This window comes from Thunnus albacares, chromosome 10 (assembly GCF_914725855.1).
Source record: "Thunnus albacares chromosome 10, fThuAlb1.1, whole genome shotgun sequence".
NCBI classification, from domain to species: domain Eukaryota; kingdom Metazoa; phylum Chordata; class Actinopteri; order Scombriformes; family Scombridae; genus Thunnus; species Thunnus albacares.
In genome coordinates this window covers 3,235,880-3,260,196 of record NC_058115.1, presented here as the reverse complement: position 1 = coordinate 3,260,196, position 24,317 = coordinate 3,235,880, and the positions used below count along the sequence as shown (strand labels likewise).

At 40.8% G+C, this 24,317-nt stretch overlaps 1 protein-coding gene across 4 annotated transcripts in view; it reads left to right on the top strand.

The window, feature by feature from the left end:
- Positions 1–24,317, top strand: part of uvssa (UV-stimulated scaffold protein A) — a 40,414-nt gene that overhangs the window by 13,141 nt on the left and 2,956 nt on the right. For 3 of the 4 annotated variants that reach the window (XM_044364393.1, XM_044364392.1, XM_044364391.1), the window contains exons 9-13: positions 10,498–10,609; positions 17,565–17,784; positions 18,783–18,911; positions 19,024–19,207; positions 19,366–19,477. In XM_044364393.1, coding sequence (XP_044220328.1) covers positions 10,498–10,609; positions 17,565–17,784; positions 18,783–18,911; positions 19,024–19,207; positions 19,366–19,477 — 757 coding nt within the window. The remainder of the gene's footprint in view (positions 1–10,497; positions 10,610–17,564; positions 17,785–18,782; positions 18,912–19,023; positions 19,208–19,365; positions 19,478–24,317) is intronic. The other variant, XM_044364394.1, reaches the window with a different exon arrangement.

The window sequence follows — 24,317 nt, the reverse complement described above, 5'->3', positions numbered from 1 at the left end:
GAATAAAATTCGCTGGGAGTAGAGAATTCATGACAATAAGAGTGGAATAAAAAGGGCTTTCAAAAGTCTAGTCTCATTCCTAATGCAAGTATACTAACCTAGCCAAAAGGAATGCCTCCCTACCTACAATGGCCCAAAATGCACTTGGTTGATGACGCCATTGGTTAGTTGCTTGTGGCATTTTTAGTCATAATGCAAAAATATGAAAACGTTACTCTGTAGGCCCCCATTCAATATGAGTAGCTAACCTTACCCCAGTGACAGGTCAGGATATGAACTGTTAGATGAATATAGGGATGCACCGATTTTATTGAAGTGGATGGGTCACTGGACGTTTTTTTAAAACAGATTTTAAATTTGAGAAAAAGAGAGCACTGAAATTGGATTAGTACTCAAAACAAGGTCGGTATGTACCCAGAGTTCAGGTATTGGAATTGGATTGAAAAAGTCATACAATACAATTAATACATGTGATACAAAATGAAAGGGTTTGTGTAACCTGCTCTGTTAGAGCTAGCATGTCTTTATTGTTTAACAGATTTAATCTTATGTTGACTTTTGAAAATTGCAAAGACGATAGCCCAAAGATTGAGTAAAGCAGTACATTTTTTTATGGCATGTCAGTGTGTTTCAGACTAATGTTGTCATTCACTTCCCTTTTGACCAGTTACAAAAACATAATTGACAGGATCATGTGAGTGGAGTGATGAGGTGCTGACATGAGTTCAGTTTGAATATGACTATGTCTGGTGAAAGTTGATATGTACAGTAGGTGCAAAGAGAATGTGTCTGATTTCTGACAAAGTTTGATCATCATGAGCCATTTGTTTATGACATAGAGCTAGCCTAAAGGTTTTTGTATATACTTTTTTTCATTAGACCATTTAGGAGACAACTTTGGTGTAAGTTTAACAACCTAGGATGAGTTCACTTTAGTAAGTAGCGATATGTTGTTTTTTTTGTGAGATATGTAAATGTAACTAATTGAAGTCTTTAGGTTTAATACTTGAAAAAGTGTATTAGGAGTTATCAATTTAAAAAGTAAGACACTAGTGTCATCATTTGGCTAACATAAGATTAACTCAAAATGCAGATTGTTTCTGCAGGTGGAGTAAAATTTAGTCATTCACTGTGGACACAGTCTGGCTCCATCAAGGGTCTCTGATAATGTGAATGGAGATGGTTTCTAAATTGGAACTGATGGATCCACTGGGAATGTCATGGTGGGGGTTGGATTTGGTGGTTATCCTTGAGATCTCTGGGCCAGTTTGATATCACTGTCAACAGGGGCAAACTGGGCTCCTGAGCTCTACAAACCCCCAGCGGTCTTTGTAGGGTCCCATCAGTCTTTCAGGGCTTTCTAGGTGTACTCATGGAGGTTTCAGGGGTCCCTAGTAAAATCAGGAACAGCAGTGTGTAATTTAAACTATGGCAGTGGACGAGAATGTATAATAATGACTATTTTGATCACAGATTGAGACAGGATGGGAGGGGGAACTGAACTAGACGGTTGAGAATAAGCTCCTTGACAGGCAAAGGTTTGGGAAGCTCTGAGCTGGCTAATAGACCTGCCAGGCTAGGTTAGAGAAATAAAGATGTCACCTTATACATCATATAAGCTGACTGCTCCCCAGAGACAAAGGGTGCGTCTATGTGTGTGTGTTTGGGGGGGTAGAGGAGTATAATGGGGTGAAGCAGTGAAGAGGAGGCTATGGGGATAGAGAGAGAGAGAGCAGGAGTGGAAAGCTTTTTTCTCATTAGTGTGGGACCCCATGGGATCTTTTCTAGGTAGTAATGAATAGGAGTGCAAGGTGGTAATAGAGATGTGGGATGTTGTGGCAAATCAAGTCCTGAATAGGTCAGACTCCACTGCAAGCTTTAGGCCTAATTAGTTTGTAAATATGTTGAAATCAATCAGCGGCAGCAGATTTGCAGCTCCTGCAGCAGTGCAAATATTAAAGAAAATAATATATTGTATCGATTGGTAAAAAGACTCACAAACTAATTTATAAGTGAATGCATTAATAATACAGCTTAATCCTTTATCTAGAAGTTGGTCTAAAACCAGCATTAAAGAAGATGAGCATACATTTTTAAAATCCATCCTAATTTGCACCTGTAGCCAATGATGATGCCAAAAGTAACAACTTCTCATCTGGAATTTGTGGAAGCATTTTGGACAAAATGTAACCTGTATTTAGTCACAAAAATAAGGTATGACCTACCCTGGGTATCATTTTTGGCTTTTAGTATCAAAGCCAAAAATATACTTTTTTTTTTCTTACTTTGAGGAATAATGTTTTTCTACAAAACAGTTTTTTAAAAATGAATAGAAATAGCCAAAGTTTGCAAATGTTAAATGTTGTTTAAATCAGCATTCGTACATGTACAGTTGACCTTTGTTTCTATAAAATAGTCTAAAATGGGCACAAATCTGATTTAAATCAGGTAAATTAAATATCTGATCAAGAAATAAGTAAAAAAGACTACCAGACATTTGATACTAACTCTCTGCACTTGACTTGGTTTTCAATACTTGCTGCTATGAACACATTTCCATAGGTACCAAAAAGCTGTTGGGAGCTGTTGTCACCCTCTCTTGGCACAAAACTCATAACACTCCTAGTTAGACCAACTGTTTGCAATTCTTGTTTTAGTGGCATATTGCATTCCTCAATGGTATTGCATTGTTGACTGTTGCTATGCCACTGCTGTTCCTCTGCTAATAGTTTAATAAACAAGACATGTCACTCATTTTCCACTGGCAGATGACACTGCCAACTGGCATACCTATTCTTACCGTCCAGTGCTGATTATGGTATGTCGCTGCTGTGCACCACTTTAAAACAGTGTATCATTATATCCTACTGGGAAATACCACTAACCAGTGGCATTTAACATGACGATGATAACAGTCTTGTTGTAGTTAGCAGCACATACAAATTCTTGCTTGCATTTGCCGTTGCTGTGGTAATGTTATGCCTAATAACATGGATATTTGACGTAATTCCCATCGGAAATATAGCATTAATGCTCAAACTTTGACCGACAGGCTACGCTCACTATGCTAGTCATATAGGGCTAATGTAACTAATGTAGCTATGGCTAGACCCACTAGCTTTGCTACCACAGTAACTAGCACGGTATACTGTTCATCAGTGACAGCTGATGACAAGAAGTGGTTATTTTCCAATATATCAATATGGCATAAACTACCAATTTAACACTTTACCTGCCAGTGTAAGTGGCATGCTGTGTAAAGGTGGCATACAGCAGCGGTATACTGTAGTCAGCAGTGGCATGTGTCAGTTGGAAGCATACAACTAAAACAAGAGTGGCACACCATAAGGCACTTTTCGATTTTGGCTATCTATTTGTGGCCACTATGGTCTTGATTCAGTGCTGAAGGTCTATTGGCTGATAGACTTTTCACCTTCCCTACCAACATTTCCTAATCAGACTAGATTTGAACAACAATTTCAACAGTACACCTTTCCTCTGACAAACTGTCACAATACCTGTGAAGAAGTGAAGGTTGTGAACCTTGGTTTTCAAGGAAAGATGCTGATTTTGGACACTTAGAGGATCAAGCTGTTACCACATGGCTATCCATAGTCTACAGTCCTCAGTTACACTCAAATGTCTGATAACTGTGTGAGAGAGGGTGTGTGAGTGTTTGTGCAATGTATGTGTAATACTCTCAGGAAGATGACTATGTGTTTTATATATGCATTTGTGTAGAATGTCTTCATTAAGAAGCAGTTTCTCACTTGCTCTCTCTTAAGGGAAATGTCTTGTGATAATGGTGGCATTAGAGACACTCACTATTCCCAAAAGACATTTTCCATTTCAGCCTTAAATGTAGAATGAAATAATTTAGTCACTGTGTGTGTGTGTGTGTGTGTGTGTGTGTGTGTGTGTGTGTGTGTAGCCAGGTGGAGAGCTATATTAACTTGTCAGGGTAGACAATGGAGACATCTCCAAAGGGTTTTTTTCACCTCCTCGTCCTCTCGTCTCCTCTCCTCCTTCCTCCCTTCTTCCTCTGCTTTCATTTCCTCCTCCTTTCACTCCTTTTCTCCTCCGTGTGTGTGTGTGATGGTTAACCCGCCCCTCCCCTCTCTGCCATACACCTGACTTATGGCTGTGCATTAATAATTTGCCAGACCTTGGCAGGCTGAGTGTACATTAGCATATAAATAGCAGATGCACTGAGTGCCCATCACAGTCGACTACATTTAATTTTTGGTTTATAAGATTGAATGGGTTTTTAAACGCAGCACCATCAAACTTGCCAAGAGACAAATGAAGTCAGGGGAGCAGTTGTCCGAGGCGGCGCCCTCACATCATTTTTATAAAGGATAAGAGTCTTATTTAAGGGAGAGGAGGGGGAGGAGAGACGGCTAGATGCTATAGCAGCTGAATAAGCAAGACACCTGTGGAAGCAGCAGCATACTGAAGTTTCTAATCCTATTCTGACATCCATATTTACCCCAGCTGACAATGTCCCTCCCTGCTGAGTGTACACTATATGACCACAAGTATGCGGACACCTATAGTTAGTTGAACATCATTCTAAAGCTATGGGCATTAATCTGCAGCTATAACAGCCTCCACTCTTCTGAGAAAGCTCACCACCAGATGTTGGAACCTGGCTGCAGGGATTTGCTTCTAGTGAGGTCCAACACTGATTTTGGTTGATAAGGCCTGGCTCACAGTCGGGGTCCGAAAACATCCGCCACGTGCCAAATGCAGGTAGATTTTCCATTTGGCGAGTAAATCTCGGAAGGCTATCCACCACAATGGCGGGTAAACGTTTGTACCAAAATAGGCATGTAATAAAATATCTGGCATGATGGCTTGGAGGAAATTAGTCGTGTTTATCCCTATACAATGTAGACATGTGCACCATATGTGTTTTAAACAGTGCTGGGGAACTGTAGGACTGCTAGAGACGATCTGACACTGTGTCTACTTAGAAAGCATAGCAGAGCAGCAGTAGCGAGTGCTCTGTCTGTGTGTCTACACAGGTGGCGTTCAGGTAAAGCGTTGAGCGTAGGTCACCCACATTTTGGAAGTGCTCAGAGCCCAATCACAATGACTATAGTTATGCGTGTCAAATGGAGAAAAATAGACCTGAAGCCTAAAAACTATGCTTCGGTTTGCGGCTACGTGTCCATAGTGCACGTGACATATGAGCCGTTACGCCAGCAGTGTAGACAGCTCAATTGATTAACATAAGCTTGTAAGAGTAGCTACTGTGGTGTCAAACTAAAATAATTTTGCTTCAGATTTTGCTCTGGCCTCTTCTTTAAGTTTGTATCAACATAATATCTTATTATCTCAATGAAATATACTGAAACAAGTGTTAATGTGACACAAAAAGGCAACTAATTATTTTGGCTGTGGTCGGTGGATTTTTTCATCCACCAGTCCCCTTGGCAGGTGAGTCAAAATGTTAATATCGGAAACTGCTCACAGTTGAGGTTCCCAAAGGTGTTGGATGGGGTTGAGGTCAGGGCAGGGAATTGTCATGTAAAGGGACAAATAAAAACAGTTAAACTAAAGTTTAAAGTTGGCTATTGTCCAAAATATCATTGAACTACCATGGGACCATTAGTTACTTACATTACTGTAAGCTGGCTGCAGAACACAAAACAATCAAAAGTGGAGGACCACACCACTGACCTGGACCAGACCTCCACTGTCTAAAACCGGCAGCTGAATTTCTGGCCAGTCATGTCCCATAGAGAGCCAACAGTCTGCAGGTTTTCATTCCAATCAAAAAACCTCAGCAGTGATTTCATTGACTACTTAAAGGAGAGCTAATTAGCAGGTGGAATTTTTAGTTGGACTGTTGGCTCTTGATGGCCACATGATTGGCCATAGTGTGTAGTCGATTTATCATTTAGTCAACTGACAGAAAATGAATCGCCAACAATTTTGATACTGGATTAACCATTCAAATCATTAATCAAGCACAAACATTTACCAGTTCCAGCTACTCAAATGGCAGGATTTGCTGCTTTTCTCTGTTTTATATGATTGTAAATGAAATATATTTTGGTTTTAGACTGTTGGTTGGATGAAACAAGCTATCTGAATACACCACCTTGGGCTGTGGAACTGACAGTATGACTTTTGACAGGCTGATAGATTATTCAGAAAAGTGATGAACAGATTAATTGATGGTAGCTACTATTTTTTTTGTCTTACTGATGTGTAGTTGTAGATGGATGTCTCTACACATCCATTGAACCAGTATACTCGCCCACATAACTTATGGTCCTGGCTTTAACAACCGCTTCCAACTGATCTCTCCTTTATTTAGTTGCCAAAAAACTACTTATTTTTCTTCCCCCCCCTATTTCCCCTTTATAGGAACCTCCTTTATTTTATCTTGGGTAAACATTTCCATTACAGTAACACATAGCCCTGCTTTACTTAAACAACTTTTTTTTTTATTATTTCTATCTTTATTTTTATCTGGGGCTGATTTTAATGTTAAAGTTACCAATATTTGTTTTGTCTTTTTCCTATTACAATGACACATGGCCCTGCTTTACTTAAACCATCACTTCTAATTTGTCTGGTAAATCTTGAGTTTCAGTTAAAGAAGCCGTTTTTATCTCCTCCAGGGAACTCTGCCGCTACTGTGTGATTTTCTCCTCAAGTGTGTCCTGGAGAATAAACCAAAGCTCTGTTAAAATGCAAAGCAGCCCCCCATGCAGCCATGTGGGGGAATAGAGGCCATATTTTAGCCGCGCTCCCCGTCAGCAAAATGTTTCTGGAGGAAAGCTAATTCTACTGTGAGACTTACAGCTCTGCCAGGCCGGCCGACAGCACTCGATGCTATCAGGATTAAATTAAGGTGAATTAGAGACAAAGAGGGAGAAAGAGGGGGAAAAGGGATGATGTTAGGGCAGGATTTTCCTCGAGCTGGGTGATCACTTCTTAGTCTTAGGTCATTGATCAGAACAGAATAAACCAGCCGGGATTAAAGTAGACAAGCACAAAACCTATAGAGACTATATTTGTGTGGATGTATGTGTGTGTACGTGTGGTGAGTGTGAATCCATTGTCCTCTGAGGATGAATAAGTGCAGCAGTGGAGTGGAGTAATGGAGAAAGTTTGGTTTGGTGTTTAAAATGTTACACTTCAGTTTAACAGCGTTCTCTCAGCTTTTCTCTAAGAAATAAATAAGATCAAGCCTCAGTATCTCACTCTTCAAGTTCACTCTGTGCAACATCTCTTCTCAGATTAAAAGGATCATTTGTAGTAATAACAGCTCTGTTTTATCAGGAGACTTTTACCTGACTACCTTTTACTCTCTGCAGTATTACATCTTTACACGCATAGAAGTCACTTATGTTTAATATGGTTGTAGTGGAATTCACTTCAGTGTGCTTTATACATCCTGTATACTTTACATTGCCGAGAAATTTTATGTCATATAAACAATTAATACATTGGGTCATTTTGACGATAACCTGGACAGTTATGAAATCTTTTACGATAAAATTCAAAGACTTGACCTTCATTCACTAACACTGCTGCCAGTGACTGCTATTTTATAATCAAAAGTAAGACATGCAGGTTTTATGTAATGGCACTTTCCATGTGAATTGGAAACTAAAGACCCTGAATATTCCAAAACTGACAAAGACCCAGACAGCAGAGGTGCACATGGATGTGTTTATACCACTTTGGGCATCTGTGTAGGTGTGTGTACTCACACATGTCATCGCTTACAATTAATGCAGTCATACATTTTAGGCTACGCACAGACATGCACTAACGTGGGAGCTCGCTGCCATGAGCAGATTATTAAACTGGAACCACAAGGCTATGCAGAAGCAGAAAGTATCATTTGAAGTCAGGTGACTTGAGCTGGGGGTTTGGGGAATTGGAGACTCGAGTGGTGTCAGTATACATAGAACAAAGTGCTTGTCAAACAGCGCATGAAAGTATGAAACCCCCTCTCACCCCAGATCTGTCCAGCGTAGGAACTGAGATGGCTACATTCAGAAAGTTTTGTAACTTTCCAAAAGCAGCGATTGGCCAGTGGTGCAGAGTAATAAACTTCTTCCTCAAGCTTTCTTTTTTTTTTTAAATTTTCCTCAAAAACACTTCCATCAATTTTCATAAACGGAGTCAGATAGATTGTCCAAAACTGTGTGCCAATATCTACATTTGCATGATTTATTGCGTCTTTGACGGCAGGCTTTTCACCCTGTCTTCAAGTGAGGACATTCAGCAGACAACACTTACTACTAAATCATTTGTTTCAAGTGTACCTCAGCTTTAAATGGATAGATAGATCGACTGCAAATGTGCTATGTGATCAGCCAGGTCACCATCACTACATTCTCTTTATTAATAATCAGTTTTGGTCATAAAAAGCCCGACCAATTTATTGAACCATGAATGAATAAACAACAGCTGCTGTTTCACTTGAATATCTAATTGTAATGATGTGTGGTGAAGATTTAAGAGTAGATTATTTTACATTAAGTGTTTACATTATTTTGTCTACACCAGACAGAGAAAGAATACACCCCGGGTCACGTTGAATTTTGAATTTTATAGTTGCCATCATGCTTGTTGTGTGTATACTTACATATGAAATCTCTTCATTTTTACATTTCATGAACGAGGCCTAACTTCCCTCTCAGACCACCCACCACGTCTCTGCTGTCGCGGCTGCGTTAATGAGAACTAATTAGCCTTTAATTGTTTAGTTGGTGGTTAACTGCGTGGTAAGTATTGTAATATGAAGTGTTTTAATTGGTCTCTGCTGGTGTGTTGAGGTGTGTTGAGGAAGGGTTGTGGCACGGTTAACTGACTCTGTCCCAGGGTTCAGTCGTGTGCGTGGGTGTGTTTTAGTAATCATCTAAGGACTCATCATTTGTAAACTAATTCTAACATTCTAATGGGCTTTATCAGCAGTAGCGCAGCACCCCTCTATGGCACACACACACACACACACACACATATACAGGTATTACACACTAATGAAAAAGAGGCCTTTGGGAATAAGAGGTTAGTCTAACGTTAGGTTTTACTGCCCCTCATAACACTAATCACTGTGATTATTATGCTGTGTGTGTGTGTGTGTGTGTGTGTCCTCAGCTGTTAAAGGCAGAGCAGCCACCACTCATACACACACACACACACACACACACATTTGTATTATGGAAATGACCCCTGTGTGAATAGGAGTGTTGTGTTCTGCATTGTAGCCCAGCCAATGGCTAACAACCTCACCGGGAAATTAAAAACCATAAATTCTGCTTAGCGCTGATAGCAGCTCATCACACACACACACACACACACACACACACACACACACACACACACACACACAATCATCGTCATCCCTTTCTCCCCCAAGCCGAAGAGATCACACACAACCCTGAGAAGGAGAGTAAAGGAATGAGAGAGAAACTGGACTTAAATAATCACTATGTCAATATGTGTAGTTTAACTAACGTTCTGTTTGGTTGTGTTCAGTGTATCAATGTGTGTAGTTTGTGGATTATAGAACAAGGCTGTTGATATTATACACTTTACCTATTGTAAAGAAAATTCAAAACCAGAAATTGTGTGCATCAAAGCCTGATATATCTTCTTCCTCTGTAACATAAAGCTCCATTGTTGTCCAAAAACTATTAAAAACACATTAAAGAGCCACACTGTTGCACTGAGTGACATGAACACATACACACACACCGTCCCGCTACCAGAAATACAGAAACTCTAAATGTGGATTCATCCACTGCTGAAAATAGTCCCCAACAGATGCACTGTTTCTTCCCATTGGAGTAGAAACTACAGTGACCAGCTTTGTGAGGAATTTACTGAGCAGTTTTGAAAATAAAACAACATATTTATGACTAGAACTGCAACCATCAGTTGATCAACAGAAAATGAATCACTAACTATTTTGACAATCGATTTATCATTTTTTTGGTCATTTTTTTTAAAGAAAATTGTCCAAATTCTCATATTCCAGCTTCTCAGAGGTGAATGTTTTCTGGTTTATTAACTCTTCTATCTTAGTAACTAAATATCTTTGGCTTGTGTTGACTGTTTGTCGGGACAAAACAAGACATTGGAAGATGTCAACCTGGCCTTTGGGAAACAGTGATCAATATTTTTCACCATTGTTGGACATTTTTTAGACCAAACAACTAATCAATTAATTGAAAAAATAGTTGACATATTAATCAATAATGAGAATTAGTTGCAGCCCCATTTGTGACCTGTTTTTAAAGGTTTTGATTTTAGAAATAAAAGTTATGCCTGGACTTGCATCCTTCAGATCTTGCTTTGTTTTCAAGATGAAACTATTCAGACACTGTTATTGATCTCATGTGACTATTGAAGTTTAGCTCTGGATCCATGATTACTAAGATTTCTGCATTTCAGGCTTATGCTACATCTTCCATCCTGACCCTGAACACCTTTCAATGTTCTACCTTGCCTCCTCTTCCTCAGGTTAAAGCTTCTTCAGATGGAGAAGGCAGTGATGATGAAGATGATTTTGATGAAGTTCCAGAGAAAGAGGGATATGAGCCACACATTCCAGAGCATCTCCGAGCCGAGTATGGTTAGTTCAACCACACACACACACACAAACATGCACTGCTCAGACCTACACACACGTGGATAAATAGTGAGGTCAAGCTACAAAAGAAGACCTGCTGCCGCTGTAATCTTTTAAGATTCACACACACATTCAACAAACAAACACACACACGCACACACACTTCAAAGAAGCAGCATTCAGCTGATTAAGAGCAGCTAAAGGGCTTCTTAAATGGGTTTATTTATAGAACTATGGTTAAAGACGTGTGTGTGTGTGTGTGTGTGTGTGTGTGTGTGTGTGTGTGTGTGTGTGTGTGCGCGCGCGCGTGTGTGTCCGAAAAGGCCCTAGAAACTAAAGGGAAAGCCACTCGTCCCAACCACAGTCAAGCTAACATGTGGTCTGATATTTGGTCATGTCTGATATGATGGATCTGATACAGTTTGATTAGTGACACATGTCTGTTTCCATTTTCATGCTTATTTGCTCAGTTTCTCTTATATTCTGAGTAGAGTTGCAACTATTTTCATTATTGATTTTCCTGATTAATTGATTAGTTGTTTGGTCAATAAAATGTCAGAAAATAGTGAAAAATGTCAATCATGGTTTCCCGAAGTCCAAGATGACGTCCTCAAACGTCTTATTTTGTCCCAACCAACAGTCCACTATCCAAAGATATTCAGTTTACTGTCACAAAAGACTAAAGAAACTAGAAAAAATTCACATATGATAAGATGAAATTATAGAATTTTGACTTTTTTTCTTGACTCAAATGACTCAAAACAAATAATCAATAATCAAAATAGTTGTCTCATGCGAAACACTGTTTTGCGGGCCTCTGCAGATGGTGCGTGAGCTACAAGCATGCACAGAGCCGTTAATGCTCAGTGTGTTGTTCATTGCAGTATTTTCTGAATCACCACAAACAAAATATTCTGTGAATAAGTAAGAAGTCAACCAGTGTTACCAGAAGAATGTCATTATCCATCATGGATACACACACTGCCCTGGAACTCGTCATTGCTGAGGAAGAATCTATCTGCTTATTGCTATTACAACTACAAAGTCCACACAAGAGGAGATGTTCTGTCCGTCCCTTACATGCAGAGAGATGTGTGGATGGGGAATATAGCTGTATAATGAGGCTGATGGGTGATATTGATGAGGAAATGCACCTCCGCATGTCCATATGTGGTGTGCACCTCCGAAAATCCAGAGGTGCACGACCAAGTGCCGCATTTGCAATTTGTAGAGCCTTTGCGCTCAACGTGAAAGACGTGATGACGTCATTTTTGGCGCACGCACCCTCGTGCCGGGGTCACTGCATCAAGCATAAACCTAGCTGCACCCTCCTGTCTGAAAGTCTGTGCTGACCAGCTGGCTCCCACATTCACATGGATCTTCAACAGATCACTGCAGCTGTATGAAATCCCCTCCCGCTTCAAATGCTCCACTTTCATCCCGGTTCCAAAGAAACCCTCCATCACCGGACTGAGCAACTACAGGCCCATCGCCCTGACGTCTGTGGTCATGAAGTCCTTCAAGAGACTGGTGTTGACCCACCTGAAGGACCATCACAGACCTCCATGCTGGACCCCTTGCAGTTTGCCTACTGGGCAAACAGGACAGTGGATGATGCAGTCAACATGGGACTGCACTACATCCTGCAACACCTCGAATCCCCAGGGACGTATGCAAGGATCCTGTTTGTAGACTTCAGCTCAGCCTTCAACACCATCATCCCAGAATTCCTCCTCACCAAACTCACCCAGCTCACTGTGCCCGCCTCCTGTCAGAGAACCACAAGCTTCCTGACAGACAGGAAGCAGCAGGTGAGGCTGGGAGAAATCACATCCAGCACCCGAACAGTCAGCAATGGTGTCCCTCAGGGATCTATGCTCTCCCCGCTGCTCTTCTCCCTCTACACCAACAACTGCACCTCAGGAGTCCCGTCTGTTCAACTCCTGAAATTTACAGACGACACAACAATCGTCGGCCTCCTCTGAGACGGAGATGAGTCTGCATACAGATGTGAGGTTGAACAGCTGGCCCTATGGTGCAGACGCAACAACCTGGAGCTGAATGTGCTCAAAACTGTGGAGATGAAAGTGGACTTCAGGAGGATCCCCCAATCACTGCCCCACCAATTTTATTATTTTTTTTGTCTGATGTCTGAAATGCAGCACAACCTTGTAATGGAGACAGGTATTTACTTTTCCTCTATGTATCTTTGATGGACTTTATTCTGTCAAGACATCCATTTACCTTCACCACAGACTTACCACTGTGTCCATATGAGTGGCTGTTACAGTGTTGTTCCCTCCTGCACCGTGGCTGCATTGGACTTGTATGGATCATGTCTAGCCTGCAGGCAGCATGGTAGGTTAGAGGTCAAATGTTCAGGTCATTAACCAACTGCCTGCTCATCTTTATTGCTATGTCAGCTCCACAACAACATGTTCTTTTCCTAAATATTAGATGGAATTTAAATGCTGTTAATATCATTATCAGCAACTATGTAGAAGCTCCAGGCGACAGTAAACACTAAAACTCTTGACGGTGCTGCTCTGTCAGCCATATTCAATCGTCCCGTCATCACTCATACAGATTCATATGTGAACTTTTCTGTTTTTATGTGTGTGTCTCTATTTATGTGTCTGCGTTAATGACACCATAACAGAGCATGTTGTCGACAGTGCTGTTATTGCTAGGTCAGCCATGCTGTTGTGGCTGCGAGGTGCCCTTTGACCCCTGGCGAGTACTCCTCGCCAGCCTCCTGAGTCATTACATTACACTGAGCCTCTCCTTTACCTGCAAGCCCATTCCTCTCCCCTCCCACCTCCCTCCATTACTAATCAATTAGACGCTAAAGTAATTAGATTGTATCTGATGTGCCCAAAACAGCTTTATGTGTGTGTGTGTGTGTGTGTCAGGGTGATTAGTGGCTGGCTAGGTAATGATCTACAGGGGCCATACCAAATTAACAATGCAACCTCTTTAATGAGCCCCTATTAGCCCTGCACCCAGATTTTACCACCCACACACTTGCACAAACACACACACACACACACTAGCTTGATATCCTGCTTGAAATATAAAGAAATACATAATCCTGTTTAGACTTGGCAACAAATTGATATTTATTTTTGCAAATGAGCACTTTTTGTGCTCGTATGGAATAGCACCTCTCAGTATTTTTCGTCAGTCCATCTTTCTGACTTCTCTACTCTGCCTGAGACTCTCAGCTCCAACCCCAGAAGTCTCAGTCATGCCCTAAAGCAGCTGAGGTCCTGTGGTTCTTTTAACAATTGTGACTAAAGCAGGAGTAAATATTGCATTTGTTCAGGACTATTTGCAGCCGCGGAACAATACACATTTGGTGTGCTTTGGTGTGGAGTATTTAATGTCACAATGAAACAGAATTTTGTGTCTTTAGCTTCTGCACTGTGACATATATTGGCGTCAACACACACACACCTCTCACCTGTGTTGTTAGATCTGGAAGAGAATGCGGGAGAGATGAATAAATCAGACCTCAACCACATTCTTTTGGAAATGAAAACAAAGATTTTGCCCACTCATATCCAAACACACACCTCCTCCTATGATATTGCTCTGCTAGTTACTACGACCCACAAGCAGTCAGGTGTGGTTTTATATGATGGGTGTAGTTAGCTAGTCGGCCCAAATCACACTTGATTGGATCCGTTTATATAACTGCCCCTGAGTTCAAGATTAGTCATCAAATATAAAAAAATGTTTTACAGGAAGAGAAAAGACAGGGTTTTTACAAAAAAAAGAAAAGCTAAGCTAATGAAATTGGTTGTATACGTCTTGTAAAAAGTATTGAAACTCATCCAGGATAATACACATCTTTAACAATAATTAGAGAAATGTGTAGCAGCATGCATGGAGGAAAAGTGAAAGATGTAAGATAGTAGGCCAGCATTCAGAACTTCACTTCATTTTACTGGAACTGCCTTGATCCATGGATTTTATTGCAAATCATATAGACAGTATAAACTGCTCCAAATTCTAACACAGTAGCTCACTAAGTATTTACAACACTAACATGGAAAAAGGAACACTGATAATTGAGACAGTGAATATCCGTACCAAAGGGATCAGCAGGACTTAAAAAAGGTCTCAACTCAGAGTTATAAGGTTTGATATTTTTCTGTTCTTCAGTATATCATTGTTCTCTTTTGGTGTCTGTCTGTCTTCCTCTGATTCTTTTCATCGTAGGCAATGGAACACATTTAACATTTCTCTACGTTTCCTCTCGGCTTCCTTTCCTTTCCATTTTTTCCTAGTGTTGGTTCATTCAGAGAAAGCCTGGCTCTGCTCTTTTCCCTCCTCTATTTCCTCCCTTCCTCTATCTATATCTCTTCCCCCTCTCTCTTCTCTCTTTCCTCGCCTCTGTCCTGTTCTGTCATTCTGATTATCAGTCCTCTTATCCCTCTCTCTGCTGTCAGGACACTATCTCTCTCTTTCTCAAATTAACATTTTAATTACAGGCCCTGCTTAACCCGGGAAAATCAATACCTCTTTCCGCCTTTCCTCTCTCTCTTTCTCTCTCCCTCTCTTTCCCTCAAACCCCCTTAACCCCCTTTTTCTCTCTCTTTCTCTAACAACCACCCCCCCTCCCCACCCACTCACTCACACACACACACACAACTATACACATTTCCTCCCATTGATCTGTGCGTCTTAACATCCACAACATCCAGACAAACCCCTGCCATTTGGCGGTTTGAAAAAAGCAGATTGAGTCTGTATTTCACCACCTGATGGAGAGAGAGAAGGAGGGATGATGGAGGGGGAGAAGGTGAGGTGAGGTAGAGTGAGGTTGGGGTAACAGGCAATCACTTGACTATTGACATATTTGGTTGTGTTTAAAAAAAAAAAACTCTTCTTTGAAAACTGAACAGTGAAAACATTATTGTGACTGCATGGTGTGCAACAAACATCTCACCATCTTAAGCCTTTTACACAAGACTATCAAGAAGTAATAAAAGGCATTAAAAACATGTTAAACTAGAGTATATTGTAGGACTCTATTAACAAGGACATAACCAGGATTTTAGAAATAATGACCCTAACCCTAACTCCAACCCTAACCCTAACCCTGGCCCTAACCACTCTGAGAACATTTTGACCAGAAACCTAAAAGAAGGTCTCCTATTTTTTTTTTTTTAATTACATGGATTTTTAAATATTTATTTTCACTCCAATGTCACAGTTTTTAAAAAAATGTCCCAACTTGCAGTTGGAAATGGGAATCAACAATGGTCTCCTGCAGCAAAGTCCACTTTTGCTATCTAGCCAACCCACCTCCTCCTAATAAGATGAAATCAAAATATATATTGACGTCATGTGAACTGCGTTATTTCCCCGGTCATAATTACAACAGCCACTAGACGGTGTAAACGTAACTATAGGTTGTTTTTGCCGGCCTGAATTTTAGACCTAGACTGTTATTTTGTCTTGTGCGGATGGGCAGACTCTTTAAGATGTTGTCAGAATTCTGCTGTTTGTTTGCTTTCTTACATCCATCTGAGACACACATCTGTGTGACGGTGGATCCAAACCTTATTGTGAATGACCACTTGACCATGAATTCAATGAAATGCTATGAGTTTGAAACTGCTGCCAGTACATCTCTTGTAAAGACCAGTTTCTTAGTTTAATTGAAAACCAGGCCAGTATTTTGGCACCTGGTCAGACCAGCCAGTAAATTGGCTAGTCTGACTTTTTTTATGTTTTAATTGTTGGCTCACTAACCAAATAGAAAAAAAGAGTTAAAAAGCTGTACGGTGTGGATCATTTGCGTAGTCTAGCATAGCAGTGATTGAATCTCTGAAGCATCCAGGTCAGCCTTAATAATGTGTGGGATCAGCATGTTGGCAGCTCTCGGCTTACTGCCTTCCTCTGATCTCACTTGCGGTGTGTGTGCATGGATGTGTGCATTCAAGTCCTTCTCAAGCCCCAAAGACCCTGGTTGACCCAGAGTTTGACCACACACACACACACACACACACACACACACACACACACACATACACACACACACAACTTGTTCTGGAGGTTTTGGGGCATATTGCCGCTGCTCTCTCTTTATTCCTGTAAGTTGGCTGTTTTATGGTCTGATGGTCTGATAAGAGACAAATATGTCATTGCTAGAGTATACTATGCTAGTGGTCTCGCTCTATGGATGATAATGTCTGTCTGTTGGTCTTCAGGACCAGATTGAAATATCTCAACAGTTATTTTATGGGTTGCCATGAAATTTGGTACAGACATTCATGATTCCCAGATGATCTACCCTAATGATTCTTTGACTTTTCCTCCAGCACCACCATGAGTTTGACATTTGTGCTTTTTAGTGAAATGTCTCAACAACTATTGGATGTGTTGCCATGAAACTGGGTTCATACATTCATGCCCCTATAGATGAATAATAATAACTTTTTGTAACTAGCACCATCATCAGATCAAAGTTTTCATTTGTCCAATATTTTAACTTAACTAATGACATTCCCTTCATCCTCAGCTGTATGTTGTGTTTAGTGCTTATTAGCAAATGTAAGATTGCTAAACTTTTTACCTGCTAAACATCAACATTGTCATAGTAAGTTAGTTAGTATAGTATAATATAGCTGTAGACTTGTAGTTTTTGTTTATAATGACCAGATTGCTATGAAATTAGGCATGAACATTCATACTCCCCAGAAGATAAAACTGAATGTCTTTGGTGACCTTCTGATCATCCATCCTTCAAGTCCAAATTTCCTTTAGACCAAAATGTTTCAATAAATTCCCTTTGATCTGAGTCACCTCCTGTCATTTCCTCTTAATCTTTCCTCCATAAAAAATGTGCCACCAATGGAGATTCAGACTTTTAGAAAAAGAACAGATGTGGTGTGTTACATTACACTTACACATCCTTATCTTAACTTCTTCTTGTCTATGTCGGCAGGTTTGGATCCCTCTCCTTCTACCTCAGCAGCACCCGTCACAAAAAAGACTCCTGTTAAAAGACCTGCTGCTCCAGCCCCGCCCCCGCCCCCGTCCTCCTCTTCCTCCTCTTCCTCCATCAGGAGACTAAAGCGACTCATGGAAGAGGAGGAGGATCCAACCTGTGCTGCTGCCACACTGCGCCTCCTCAAACAGAACATCCCTCTACCAGCAGAATCCAGGTGACAAGTTCTCTACTGACCTCAGTTCCACCACCTTTAACCTCCTCCTAACCAGACAGCACATGTGATCAGATATTGCGCCTATTTAGCTGCAGCATAGTCATTGTGGCTGTTGAACCCACATTGTTGTATTTAAGAGTCCCTCCAGGAAATTGCAATTTTAGAATCACAATAATTAACGTAAATTCAGGAAATCTCCACAATATTTGCGAGAGTTTGCTAAATTACTCTAACTTTTCAGCATGACATGGTCAAATCAACAGACCACTTGTGATTTGAATCAGTTATTTCATTTCGTTTCGTGGTTACTTATGTGATCGCAGCACATTCAGCAAGGATTCAGACGCATTCAGGTGAAAGATGGACAAATCTCACCTGCCAACGGAAATGATGCCACAGACCGAGCAAAACAATGAGGTTTAATTCAGTTAGTGAGAAGAATACAAGTTGATGTTGTTCAGACAGCAAAGATGGACATAATCTACCTCAAACATAAACATGGCACTTTGGAAATTAAACTATATTTTGATGTTAATAGATTTATTTTAATGGCAGTATTGACTGATTCTATTTGATACTAATATTGAGGTGAAAGTTTATTTAAGAAAGACTTTTAAATGGAACTCAAGGACAGTATTTTCTTTTTTTATATAACTTTGAGCCCATTGTTGTCATGTTCAGAAAATAAATTATCACTGAAATATAGTTGTTACTGTGATATGCAGTATGCTTTTTATCAAAGGAAGAGATTACATGACTTTTAATTGGTAGCAATTTAAAAAAAAAAAATTCCTTTGAATGCAATTTTTCCCCAATTTCCTGCAATTTTACCTCAAAAAGAGCACATAAAACATTGCATTGTATTGCATTTTTTGAGACAAGCTCAAATCAAACATTTTTGGCCGCAATAATCACAACAAAACTCAAAACATGAAATCCTGGAGGGACTGAATTGTTTCTGCATGAAGCTGGTTTAACTCTCCCTCCACATCCTCCAGCAGCTCCTCTGGTCCCAGTTCATCCCAGTCCACTTCAGACCAGAAGGCTGTTGATGCTCCAGTGGTTCCTTTCGGTTTGGACCTGTACTACTGGGGCCAGGAGCAGCCCAATGCTGGCAAGATCATCAAGTAACACACCTTAAACACACACACACACACACACACACACAGATAGCAATAAAAGAGTCGTGAAGGGTTGTAAATTTCTTAAACTTGTGTAAAAAGTGTGATCCCTCTGCAGGTCGGCCTCACAGCATCAGTTCTGGGTTCCCATTGACGTGGAGGAGGAGGTGGAGAACAAGGAGCTGCTGGCGGAGAGCAAGAGCAGATACATCTCCTTCCCTGGTAGCTTCACTCCTGTCAGCCATTACTGTAGAGCACCGCTGGGCAACGGAAAGCTGTGTCAGAGACAGGACCGGCTCAAGGTATCCGCACACACTCAAAGGGATTCTGTCTGTTTACACATAAATATCTAACACATATAAAATATATCATTGTTGTTTGTCGACGTTGCCAAGCCCAGTGATCAGCCCTCATACTGTAGTTAGTGTGTGTGTTTGAGCTGTGACTGTGTCTCCTCCAGTGTCCTTTCCACGGGCCAATCATCCCTCGAGATCAGGAGGGTCGACCCTGCAGGCAGGAGGACCGACTCCGAGAGGAGAAGGAGGAGAGGAGGAAGAGAGAGGAGCAGCCAGGTGAGGAGCCACACACACACACACACACACACACACACACCAACACACACACACACAAGTCACATGTTACTGCATTAAGTGAAACAAGTTGCAGAGCACATTCTAAACAGTGAAGAGTTGCTGCGTATAACAACGTATAACACTGATAAATTAGTCTGTACCGAGCGTCAAATGTCATTTTTGACTTATGAAACAGCAGTTTTATGATAAAAACCTGTAACTCAAGGTTCTCTTACTAGCTTTTTCAGAGCTTCCAGCTTCCTTTGTTCACTTCTCTTGAACAAAAAAAAGAAGTAAATAAATCAAGGTATTTTTGACAAGAAAAAAAAACTTTACTCAAGGTCCACTTCTATCTTTTTCTGGAGCTTTCAACCACATCTCACAGTCTTCTTTAGTGGTGAAAGCTCTGGAAAAATCTAATAACTAAAGATTGGGTTACTTGCCAAAAAAAAGTGATCAGACAGGATCCGCTGAGGAAGATTGTGGACCTTGAATTGAAGATTTTTCTTGTCAAAAATATATTTACCGTCATTGGTCCATATTCCTCAGAAATGGTTGTGATGTAAATGGATGTGGAACAAACAATAAACAAACAGTTAGTAAAGCAATATAACAGCCTGCTGTGTCCTAATAGTGGATTGTACACTTTATCAGTGTCTATGTTTGTTGTTGGAGAGAGTGAGAGTCACCAGTCTGCAGGATGTCCACCAGCTGCCTGCAGTGTCTTGTTAACCACCAGCTTTGTGTGTGTGTGTGTGTGTCTGTGTGTGTGTGTGTGTGTGTGTGTGTGTGTGTGTGTGTGTGTGTGTGTGTGTGTGTGTGTGTTTGTGTGTGTGTGTGTGTGTGTGTTTGTGTGTGGCCATGGCATGCAGTCCAGTGAGTTGTGAAATAGCATCTTTTGTTACCAACTACACTATCGATCCACGAGTCAATCTCACACCTACACACACACACACACACACACACACACACACACACACACACATAAATCAATCTCACAGTAGGGGGGACAGTGGCCTGAATGAGTTGATGGGCCATTGGCCTCAGCTCCCTCTACCTATTCAGTCACACATTCACACACATACACAGCAACACACACACACACACACAAGCATACAGTGAGGTTAAACAGCCAGCAGTGAGGGACATTGTAAAGGTCAGCTGAGACCAGTTTCCATAGTGACAGACATGAGGCTAACATGGCTGTTGTTATTTGGAGACTTGAAGGTTTTTTTTTAGTTTGGATAGTGTTTACTGAGTGTGTGCATGTCTTTGGTCATGGCTGCACACACACACCTCTGTATCCTGTTCAGAGCAGATTATAACTCATAACTTGTTCAACATGTCTGTCTCAGTGAGAGTGCACAGACAGGAGGATCAAACATGTTTTTAATTCTTTTGAATCATGTTTTTATTGTGTTCCAGTCAGCTCTACTTCTACAACTTTTATTTACTGACTTTTATTGACCTCTATCGGTGACCAATAGGATATCAGCCAACATCTATAGATTCATCTCCCACCACCTTCATTCCTTTTGTTTCCTGGTTTATGGTCGGTTATATTTGACATAAAAATCTAATGTTTTGATGATAGAGACAAAGCTAGCTAATAAAAGCAGAGATCACATGAAAAATGCCCTGAGGAGAGATGGACCATAACATCTTCTTTATTTCCTATTCTTTTTTTTATTTATTTTCATATTCTTTTTATGTCTTATTTATTCATTAATTACTATTATTTTACTATATTTATTTTTTGAGAAAGAGTCGTGATTTCTAAAACACATGATGTCTCAGAGGATGAGTTTTAAAGGCTCATACAAGTGTTTCTAGTTTTTCTACTTTAGTCCATGTACTCGTCACTGATCCTTTACCTCACTATTATCTGTTTTCCAGAGCATGCTGTAGTGTTTCAGATTCATTTTTAAAAGATTTTTTAATGGCATTTTTGCCTTTATATGATAGTTTGACAGTATCAAGAGTCAGGAAACACAGGTAGAGGAGGGAGTTGATGACACTAAGGGAGCGTCTGGGATTGAACAGGGAACTGAACAGTTACATGGTTCATGTCTTGAACCACTCTCCCACCAGAGTACCCATGTTTTAGATTTCTTAATGTGTTTTTGATACCTTCCAGACAGTCTTCTGTGTATTTTGAAATGTTCTTACTGTATGTATATGGTTGTATTATTAGTATGTTGTGTTGAATGTTGCCCTCTCTGGAGCACTATGAGCTCACCAAGGCAAATTCCTGACATTTGTTGTAAAGACAGTAAAGTTAAATCAACCTGTTAACTTGCTTGAGTTAGGTAATTAATGGCAGTGAACATCATGTCTGCCTTTAGTGCTAAAATTACATTCTTAAAACTGGATTACACACACAGCGATAACATAACTTTGACAACATGAAAACCAAATTAAAGAACCGTCATGACTTTTAGATTGTCGGTTTACGTCGCAACAGTGAGCTGATGAAGTGAAATTCCCGACAGAGATGCTTCCACCACACTGACTATAGTCAGCAGTGTAGGTGGGTGGGTGGGAAGCCAGTGAGGGATAATGTCATTGGTCATCTCACAGCTACAGGAGACACTAGTGCAGCCGGGGATATCATCAACCTACTGATGAGGCTCATGAAGCTCCTCACTGACTGAGGAAAAGAAGCAGGTGGTGTCAGCCATCAGAGGAAACACATGGCTGTCTACTCTCTCTCCAGGACGGCAGTGAGAGCTAGCGGCAACAGGGATTCAGGGGGGGAGGGAGGAATTCTCCCTCACAATGTGGTAGAAAAGGGAAAAATATCTCTTAAAAAAAACTGGCAACAAAGTAATCAATCCCCCACAAAACTCTACACAATAGTTGGAGACTCTTGAAACATCATTTTACGATACCTGCAAAGCAACATATTCTTTCTTAGTGTGCCTTTAGTTGATGGATTGCCATGAAGTGTACATCAGATATTCATAGTCCCTAGACGTTCTAACTATTTTAGGGATATGAACCTGTGATATATCTCAACGTTTACTTGATGGATTGACACAAAATTTGGTTCAGACATTCATGGTTCCCAGAGGATCTACCCTAATGACTTAGGTGATGCTCTGACTTTTCCTCTAGCGCCATCACGAGGTTGAGTTGTTTATTGAAATGTCTAACTATCGGATGGATTGCTGTGAAATTTGGTTCACACATTCAAGTTCCCCAGAGGATGAATTGTATTAACTTTGGTCTCCTGACTTTTCATCACATGACATGTGGCTACAGTTTGACACTTTCCTTTGCCGTTCAACCACAAGGTGTGTTTTTTTTCCCCAGATTTTTGCTTCTTTCTTGTTATTATTCTCCACTTGTATCTGATCTTAATTAGGGTTTAAAAGTCTCCAGAGTGATGTTGGATGAGTCACACACACACACACACGCAGTCCTATCAACCATCAGAGTCCATGCAGCTGACTGACAGAGTGGGATGAGAGAAACTGATGCTATGACACTCTGCTACTATAGATTCATTCTTTCTCACACACACACACACACACACACACACACACACACACACACACACACACACACACACTCTGTGCTTAGCGGCGCGTAGCTGAGAGACGTCTGAGCAAACCAAAGAGCCCAGATGCCTTAGTGGATGTATGTGTGTGTGTGTGTGTGTGTGGCCTGCCCCCTGCCCTGCTCTGACACCCACACACACACACACACACTCACTCACTCACACAGACCCCAGCTGGATGGGCTAAGAGGTGTTGACAGAGAAAAGAGCCCCGCTGCAACACTGATTAAATTCAGAAGACTGGCTTTCTCCTCATCTTTCTCTGATTTCTTTTTTCTTTTTCTTCTTTTTTCTTTCGTTCCGGTTTCCCTCTCTCATCTTATTTTCTTTTATCCATTTTTTTTTTCTATTTTTCTTGTATTTGTTCTTCCTTTTGTTGCTTTCTTTTATCTTAAACTCCTCTAAGATCACAACAACAAAGTAATGGAGGACACACACCTTCAACACACACACACACACACACACACACACACACACAAACACACAATGTAAATGCAGCTGCTCCTCTTTTAGCAGTAATGATTCTCCTAAATACACCAGCTGCTTTTCAATTACTGCTCTTCTCTGTGTGTGTGTGTGTGTGTGTGTGTGTGTGTGTGTGTGTGTGTGTGTGTGTGTGTGTGTGTGTGTGTGTGTGTGTGTGTGTGTGTGTGTGTGTGTGTGTGTGTAATGAGGGATAGTTGAAGGTCTAGTCAGACCCAGGGTCAGACGGGCTGATTAATAGAGACACACACACACACACACAGAGCCGGGGTCAGTGTTTTGACAGAGTGGAGAGCCCGGCTTCAATCCCATCACAATCACAGTGTAATTACTTTGCATTACTGCAGGTTTATCTCTAATTCCACCGCAGTACGTCATTAACTAGAAGTGTCTCTTCGTTTAGACCGTCATTACTCTGCATTACAGCCGCTTTTACTTTATCGCCCAGAATTATGACATTACACTTTTCATTAACACCGGAATTGGATCCAAATGAGCCTGTACTACACACTGTTTACTACTTATGGTGTGTAAAACTGTGCATTATGAGCTCATTTATGTTATCAGCTGTAATTACTTCATTACACTCTGCATTAAAATGACTTTTTGTTCAAGTTTCAATTCCAGATTCGTGGCAGTGAGAGAGAGTAGCTGTTTGAGTTCATTACATAGAAACTCCCATCAGCTGACACACACCCAGCTGATCTGTGATTGCACCAAAATAAAGAATGACTGACTTTTTAGACAAGTTGGGACTTTTTGAGTAGATTCAATATAGTCTGAAACTGGGCTGAG